The following is a 9128-nucleotide window of genomic DNA, read 5'->3' as shown; positions in this document are numbered from 1 at the left end:
TCTTTTTATTTTTATTTTTTTGATGACCGAGAAATCCGTCTGGGGCCGATCCTTTGGACCAACCGCAGCCTTCGAAACTCGGTGGATAATGGGCCCGCCCTCTACCCTTCTCCACTTAAATACCAGGCTTTGCTTTGCATGGTATGGGGGTTTGAACCTGTGACCTAAGACACAAATCCACCACCCTTTGCCACTTGAGCTCCCTGGGGGCCATTCAATGCATTTCTTTGTAGCTTGAACCCATTTTCTCAAACCAGCCAATGCCAACCACCAAGCCCAACAGCCTTCTTGACAACTCCCTGAAGCCCCAGCAAAACACTCAATAGTTCTGTTGTTTCCCATCACTATAACTTTGTGTGACCTGGAAGAACAGACAGTTCCTCATCACCACTCTATGTGGAAAGGTGATAACACCCGAGAAGGACATAGTAGAGTCTCCACCATTTTCCACGTCTCAACTAGCTCGTCTAAACTAATCATAGTGACCCTAACGAATATACCAACAGAGATCAGATTTGATTAGCTACTAGTATTCTGCAGCCAAACTATGGGGTACATGGCTGGTAATCCTTTCTCCCTTGCTCATTCCATCACACGATGAAATAAAAGGGCACCAATATCAGCCAACGTGGTAGCAGATCAAACTTCAACTTCTATGTCACTTAGATCAACTACAGATACAGATCTAAATCCCAACAATCTCAGCTCAGATACCTGTCATAAAGAATCACCATCCCTAATTACGCGATTCACCTCAAAATGGAATGGCTTTGCTGACAAACACTGAGATTTTTAACTTTCAAGAACTGGAACCAATAAAGTAAAAAGCAGAACCCGCAATCTCAAATGAAATTCCTCAGTTGAAAGACTAACGCACTGCAAGGATCACTCACTCAAAACGTAACAGTGATTCAGAGGCCAACAACAACAACAACAACAAACCCAGTTTGATCCCAACATGTGGGGCCTGGGGAGGGTAGTCTGTACGCAAATCTTACCCCTACCTAATGCAGGTAGAGAGGCTGTTTCCAATAGACCCTCGGATCAGGAAGGGCAAGAAGAAGAGGGAAGCAAGGAAGGAAAACAGTATCCAATAATAGCAACACGGAATACAATACCTGAGGCGAACAAAACCACATACCGTAATAAAAATCAAAGAATATATAGGGAAATGCATGCTACTAAGCCTATCGGTGAACACTATAAACTACCTACTAACCTTCTACCTTAATCCTCGACCTCCACACCCTCCTATCAAGTGTAAACCAGATTTTGGAATCAGATTTGAGTGAAATGCAAACTAATAGAACACAAAATGAATGAATTTCCCAGAGCATTCTAGATAGATAGATAGAGAGAGATACACTAAATGCTTCACAACTGCCATTAGGTTGCATCATTATTTCTATTAGAATAGCATTTCGGAGCTCATAAATTGTGCAATGAATAGCAAGATGCGAAACGAGAACACATTTTCTGGTCCAACCAAATAATAATACGGTGGATGAATTAGTATTCAACAGGAAATTCATGACTGTAGCTACCTCTTCAATGCGGTAACCTTTTCTTGAAGCCCGAACAATCATCTCCATCTGAAAAACATATCCTTTACTTACACAAGAGCTTATGATGTCTTCTAGTGCAGATTTCTGGTACAGCCTTCAAAACAAGCAATTCAATTTCAGACACCGATTTTACAAATTACAAAAGCTGTGAGCATTACCAGTGTATAAAAGGCACGTGGAAGCTCCAGTATAAGAGTAAATTACGTAATGATAATTCAGTTGCTTAATAACAAAATCATACACAAAACAATGATTCCTGAGACCAAATCAATTCTCCATACAAAAGTATGGTGTATTTCTTGCTTTTCTATGTAGACTTCCCTCCTATATTATAGGAAGTCTAACATCTACTATTATTATCTCCCAATCCATCACACTATTAGATTCATAATCGCCAAGCCAGAGGCCCAGACACTAAGAGGTAATCTTAATCTAAACAACCTCTTATGCAATTACATTTCCTAAACACATTCATTACAATTCATAGAACCACTGATTTTTCTTTACTTCCAAGTTAAAGCATACCGGAAGGATCCAGTTAAGTCTGATACACCCGGCCAAAGTAATGTCTGTGCAAGGACATTTGCTCCCCTACTTGTCAATTTGCGCATAAGGTTCCATCCGTGGACACCACCACCAGTAACATATCGAGTTCCAGTAACTATATTGGCACCTGTCTCCATTTGTTTCCTGGACATAAAATTTGAATTATAGTTCTAGTACTCACCATTACAAGAAAAATGCAAATTAAGAAAATATATACTCACTTGATAAATCTTGGCAGGTATTTTGGCTGTAAAAAAGAGTATAAAAGAATCAACTATAAAATTTAAAATACAAACAGAAGAATAAGCTCGGCATAGAGATTCATACATTCACCTAATAAGCTATCAATGCCCAGAAACTCCACCACCTTATGCCTCTTCAACATGAACGCATGCTTACCAAAGGCCCCTTCCCGAATTTCCCCCATACCACCCCCTCCCCCACCCAATAAAAAAAGGAAAAAAGGAGAAATGAGGAAAAAATAAAAAAGAAGAGAAAAGGAGAATCCCGGTCTAGTGGAGAGTCAGACTTATCAATGGGGTCACATAATTAAATTCAGAAAACTCACTGATATTTTTGTCCTATACTACAAAGTCTCAGTTGTCCCTTTCTTTTATTTTTGACGGGTGGTGTATGTGGGGGAAAGTATACCAGAAGTAATGGCAGAGCAGGCACAGACAAGGTATGTGAAAAATGAGAGGGCATGAAAAATAACTCTTAATCCACAAAATAAAATTTAAATTATTCGATATACACACTCAAAACAGTGGATGATCTGTGAACTACCAGAGCTATTGAATTGTTTCTTTCCATGACATCAAGCAAAAACAGACTAACTATACTCCACATATCCCCCTTCTGTTCCTTTTCCAACAAAAAAAGTTGATGTTCAAACAAACATATAAAGGACCTTTTCCAACAACAACAAAAAGAGAAAATATAGAAGGAAATCAAACGAAGCCCTTATCTTCAATCATACTTACATGGTGAGAAAGATCCGCATCCATAATGACAACAAAATTGCCAGAGGCATGCTTCAACCCATGAATATATGCAGTGCCTAAGATGAGAGGAACGTCAGAGACTAATTCATGGTTATCATCTTCTTATCAAAATAATTCATGGTTATCATCTTAAAGCAGAAGTACCTAAACCAAGTTTCCGAGGTCGAGGCCTCAATAACTGTAGTAAACAAGAGAAATGAGCAAAATGAGATGATAAATAGGTATAAGCAGGGAAGCATAATGTGCAACAACTGGGTGAAGTAAGGAACTACTAACAATACGATCTTCTCCATATACTTTCTGCAATTGTTTGACAATATCCTGTGTGCCATCTGGGCTTCCATCATCCACTACAATTATTTCGAAATCAACATCCCTGAGTCAGGAAGAAAAACTTACTATAAGAGTCTACTTATAACTTTTACATGATTTTATCACCTCCAAGTACTGCTAGAAAGAAATCAACAGTGAGATATCATTCAAATACAATGAAAAGGTGACTTTTGGTCCTCAAAAAATGGGATCATGCCCCTCAAAGCCACTAAATAATGTCGTGAATATGGCCAGAACTTTTTGCGTCATTATAAACAACCAAGTGTGATGTGGTAAACAGGATTGCGACATATAGATAAATCAATTTCTATAGTAAAGTCTTCTTGGCCAAAGTCCATTGTCTCGTGGATGAGTATCAACATTCTTAACAATGAGCAAACAAACATGACAAAATGGTAAAGGATGTGAAAGACAGAACTAACTGAAAATAACTGAAAAAGTGTACAACGCATCCGAGAACTGTTAAATACTTTGCGGAGCGCCTCCAAAATTAACTCCTGATAAGTGATAAGTGCCAACAACCCTCAGAACAAATCAGATTGCAAGCCAAATTTTTTTCCTACTTGCCAATCAATTTAACATGCTCAAAGTTACAATCTTTTGCCAAAACCCCCCAATCATCCATGATACATTCCGCTAAAACTAGCTAATACAAATATTCCTGATCATATACCTAAAATTTCAACAAACCATTATGAACCCAAATATAGTTGGATCATAGCTTAATCGAATACGTCACTGATGGGATATTACATAAACCACCTTAAAAGTGATAAATTTACACAATTTGAATTAATTTCCTTTACACAACCGCAATTCATTGCCAAATTTAAGTTGCTTCTAGAAGATCGAATTAGAAGGGAAAAAAAAAATCTTTTTTGACATACATGAACTGGATCACAAAACCAATTTTTTGGGATACATAATAAGCAAAAAAATTCAAAAATTAGAAACTCCAATATAAGCGATCACAAAAAAAGATATGGCAGAGAGAGAAAGATAAAACGAAGAAGAAGTGATTACGGGAGATGCTTAAAGACGAGGTAAATGACAAGAGCAATGTTGAGGCGTTCGTTGTAGGTGGGTACAATTATACTGTACTTGTTCTTCTTCTTCTGCTCCTCCATTTTTTGATTGTAATTCTTTCAGATCAATCAATGCTAATAGTACCATTTACTATATCAACCCAATATTAGCAAAAACCGACCCGAGAGTTCCAAGTCGGGCCACCAAATTCATCAAAATCATTTAACAATTATATTAGTAAAATAAGTAATTAGTAGCTGGGAATTAAATAAAAAAAATACCCAATAGCAATATTTTTTAAAATGTTTTTTGGCATAATGTGTTGTCAAGTTTCTTATTATAGCATTTTTGTATCAATTCTTTGTACTTCGGTTCTTCTTTTCTTTTTTCCCTTTAAGGTTGATGGCTTGATGCACTTATTAGCTTTTGTTATCCAAATTGATGATTAATTTTATATTCATATCTCTAGTAATTTTATTAAGAGTATATAGAGAGTGTTTGGCTAAGCTTATAAACCGGTCAAACTAGCTTATAAGCACTTTTCGACTTATCTATACGTTTGGTAAAGTAAAAAGTGCTTATAAGCCAAGTGCTTATAAGTAAAAAATAAGCAAAAAGCCATAAGCTGGTCACCCCCGGCTTATGAATTTTAGCTTATAAGCACTTTAAGTTTGACCAAAATTTTTACTATTTTATCCTTAAAATATTCCTTTTTAGAACAAAACTCCTATCGATACTCACTGCCTCAAGTATTCAACCCAAACCCCCCTCCCCTCACCCCCCCCCCCCCCCCCCTTCAAGTCTGCAATTCTCATTGACTATTTAAGATAAGCAAATTCTCTATTCCTTTGCATATTTATATCTATGTGATTGTGTATTAATATTTATATCTTTGAACTGTTGCAATAAATGGGGACATATCAAATTTTTGGTGTATTGCTTTCTAAGTGTTGTGGTGATGAAGATAATGTTTGTTTCTCTTCAAATAATTTATCCTATTTAGGTTTATTTTTTACTGAGAAACTTTTGTCACTTTATTAATTATTATAACTTATGATTATATGCTTATCATAAAATAAATTATATTTATCATAAAAATTATCTTATCTAAGTACAGTTGTGTGACGATCCAACCCGTCGTCACATGAATTACCGTCCTGTTTGCCCCATTTTCTATTTCTTTATGCTTCATTATCAGTGTTGGGTGTGAACGAGTTGATTTGGATTGGTTCTAGAAGGAAATGAGACACTTAGTCTCTTTAAGGAAGGTTTATTTTGGAAAAGTCAACCAGACGTTGGCTTCTGTGTTAGAGGGTTCGCATATGAATTCCGATGATTCGGTTAGCTTCGGGGGATGATTTCTGACTTAGGAGCGCGATCGGAAGTGATTTTGGAGGTCCGGTGTAGAATTAGGCTTGAATTGGCGAAGTTAGTATTTTGGCGAATTCCGGTTGGTAGGTGAGATTTTGATCCGAGGGTCGGAATGGGATTTCGAGAGTTGCTGTAGCTTCGTTATGTGATTTGGGATGTGTGTGCAAAATTTCAGGTCATTCGGAGGTGATTTGGTTGGGTTTTTGATCGAATGCGTGTTTCGGGAGTTTTAGAAGAACTTAGGCTTGAATCCGATGTAATTTGATGGTTTTGGTGTTGTTTGAGGTGTTTTGATGATTGGAACAAGTTTGAATGATGTTTTAGGATGTGTTGGTGCTTTTGGTTGACGTCCCGGGGGCCTCAGGGTGATTTCGGATGGCTAACGGGAAGAGTTAAACTTGGAAAATATTGCGGAAACTTCAAATCAGCTGTTGCAGAAGAATTGGTCTTCGCGTTCGCGTTGGTGAGTCGCGAACGCGTAGAAGGAAATTGCAGGACCTGGATTTTGACCTTCGCGTTCACGTCCGGGGCCTCGCGATTGCGAAAGGGTCAGGTGTTGAGTCATCGCGTTCGCGTGAAGGCATACGCGTTCGCGTATAAGGAGTTGGGTCCCAGGGCTGTTGCCCTTCGCGTCCGCGTGGAGCAGTGCGCGTTCGCCTAGGCTTAGGGGTTCAGACCTTCGCGTTCGCGTGAGTGTAACCGCGTTCGTGAAGGGTATATTTTGGCAGTAGCAGATTTTGTTCATCGCAAACGCGAGAGGACCCTCGCGTTCGCATAGAGGAAAAGAAGTCTGGACAGAAGGGTTTTATTACATATTTCATCCGCGAACCAAGTCTTATTTCCACCATTTTTGAGCAACCTTGAGAGCTTTTGGACGAGAATTGAAGAGGATTTCGACGGGGATTGATTGGAGGTAAGTCCTATGAACTAAAAACACGTTTTTATTGTGAATTTAGACTGAAAAACCAAGGAAATAAGGAGTTAGAATGGAAATTAGGGCTTGAAACTTAAGAGAGTTAAAATGGGGATTTGAGGGGTCATTTGGACTCCGATTTTGGTAATGTTTATATGCATAGACTCGTGGCGAGATAAGAAATCCGTTGATGTTAAATTTTCTGATTTTCGAAAAGTGGGCCCGGGGCTCGGGTTTTGCTAATTTCGAGATTTCAGCTATTTTTCGATTGTTTTCGCTTGGGTATTGTTCCATTGACATATTGTGACGTATTCGTTGTGGTTTTGATCAGATTCGGCGCACGAGGAGGTCGATTCAAGAGGCAAGGGCATAGCGAACTAGGATTTTAGCCGGTTTGAGGTGAGTAATAGATGTAAATGCTGCTCTGAGGGTTTAAAACCCCGAATTTGCACATTGTAGTGCTATTTTGAGGTGACTTGCACGCCGGATAACGGGCGTGGGGTAGAGCACCGTCGGGGATCATGACTTGGTCCGTCCCGCTTAATAAAATTACTACCTAATTGATTGAAGCTTAGTAGATATCCTTATAAAAATGGATTAATTATCATAATTGGGCTTCGTGCCAACTGCTTGAATCCTTCAGGGATTGTTTTTACTGGTTTCTTACCATATTTACAGATAATTGAACTCAATCCTAGTATTTAATATTGTTTTGCAAACTCAGCCGTTTTTCTCAAACTAGAAACTTAATTAGTATTTTTTAAATGAAGTTTGGGCTAAATATTTCTATATTAATGTGCCCGAGAGGCTTATGTGATTTTGGACTGAGTATGGGATCGGGCTGCGTGCCGCAGCGGTATGATATTGATATTGATATGAGGTTGAGGGCCTAGTTGATGCCACGATATGGCTTATTATTGCGCTTGGGCCGTAAGGGGCCCCTCCCGTAGTCTGCACACCCCCAGTGAGCGCCGTCGACGATAAATAAATGGAGCGGGCTGCACGCCGCAGCGGGTACTGGATAGTACCGGTCTATGTGTTGCATTGCATATTTTGATTGCCATTTACTTATTTATCTGTTGTGATATTTCTATAATTGTTTTCACTGATTTATTGATTTTATGCTACTGGGTTCAAGTTGTTATATTTATAGGATTATTTTGTGCCTAATCAGGATTTCTTATTCTCAGCCTTTATTTATGTTTATTACTCACTGGGTCGGAGTACTCACATTACTCCCTGCACCTTGCGTGCAGATCCAGGTACTACTGAGGCTGAGTGAGGACTTCTCTGCCTAGCATCACATCTGAGAGTTTCAAGGTAGCTGCATCTGACGTTCGCAGTCCTGATCTTCCTTCTATCCTATTTATTTTATTTCCGCATTTCTGGAGAACGATATGTAGTAGGTTGATACTCATGTATTAGAGGCTCAGACTTGTGACACCGGATTCTTCAGGCTGTGTAGTTATTTTATATTTTGGGATTTCCGCATGTTTAACTCTATTCTCGGATTTTAGTATTTTGACTTAGTAATTATCTGTGTTAATTAATTCATGAACTGGGTAAAATGGTTAAGGATATTTAATTGGTCGGGCTTGCCTAGCAGTGTGTTGGGCGCCATCACGACCGGGGTTGGGGTCGTGACAAGTTGTATTTAAAATAAAATGACAAATAGAATATTTTTGTATTCGAATCGATCTGAAATCTAAAATTTTGAAGAAATTACGCCCTTATAAGTGTAAACAGTTCTAAGGTTATTTAAGTCATTTTAACAGAAAAAGAGCTTATCAACACTTTTTTTATCAAAAACTGTAGCAACTTATTATCAATTTCAGCACTTGTACCCAAACACGTAACTGCTTGTTTACTAAAACAGTTTTAGCACTTAAAAGTGCTTTTCAGCTTATAAATTGAGATTTGACATCTTATAAATTGAGTAATAAAATTATATTCTACAGAGTGAATCAAAAAAATGAGGACAATCTTATTTAAAAATAAATGAATAAGCAACTATAACATCACAAAGTAAGAAAAGAAAATATCATACTGTGCGATGGAATTTGGGTTGGAAATGTTTTAAAAAGATCATTGACATTTCTTAGTTTCTTTTTTTTTTTTTTAATTTCAAAACAAACACCTGAAGCTTTCAAAAAAAACTTTTAACATATCTTTTGTTATGCTGGTCTAAAAGCTAATTGGGGTCTAAAACTGATAATATGTGGACATGGTGTATGATATACTTTTTTTTGATATTTTTTCTGAGTTACCTTTTTTGCTGTTCACTATAGCCCTTTTGATCTAAAATATGAAAATTGAACATTCGTTCAACGAAATATGCGCTAGGTAACATATCATTCTTAAAATAATTTA

The 9128-nt window shown here is 37.8% G+C and overlaps 1 protein-coding gene across 1 annotated transcript in view; it reads right to left on the bottom strand.

Annotated features, from left to right (window-relative positions):
- Positions 1 to 4623, bottom strand: part of LOC109217716 (dolichol-phosphate mannosyltransferase subunit 1) — a 6000-nt gene extending 1377 nt beyond the window's left edge. Inside the window, exons 1-7 of the mRNA XM_019381982.1 lie at positions 4472 to 4623; positions 3392 to 3491; positions 3260 to 3293; positions 3095 to 3171; positions 2333 to 2358; positions 2091 to 2255; positions 1545 to 1659 (exon numbers count right to left, since the gene is read on the bottom strand). Of these exons, the coding sequence (XP_019237527.1) occupies positions 1545 to 1659; positions 2091 to 2255; positions 2333 to 2358; positions 3095 to 3171; positions 3260 to 3293; positions 3392 to 3491; positions 4472 to 4575 (621 nt within the window). The 5' untranslated portion in view covers positions 4576 to 4623. The remainder of the gene's footprint in view (positions 1 to 1544; positions 1660 to 2090; positions 2256 to 2332; positions 2359 to 3094; positions 3172 to 3259; positions 3294 to 3391; positions 3492 to 4471) is intronic.
- Between the last annotated feature and the right edge of the window lie 4505 nt (positions 4624 to 9128).

The sequence above is a fragment of the Nicotiana attenuata genome, unplaced genomic scaffold, assembly GCF_001879085.1.
Source record: "Nicotiana attenuata strain UT unplaced genomic scaffold, NIATTr2, whole genome shotgun sequence".
Lineage (NCBI taxonomy): Eukaryota > Viridiplantae > Streptophyta > Magnoliopsida > Solanales > Solanaceae > Nicotiana > Nicotiana attenuata.
The sequence above is the reverse complement of the archived record's forward strand: the minus strand, read 5'-3'. Positions and strand labels throughout refer to the sequence as shown.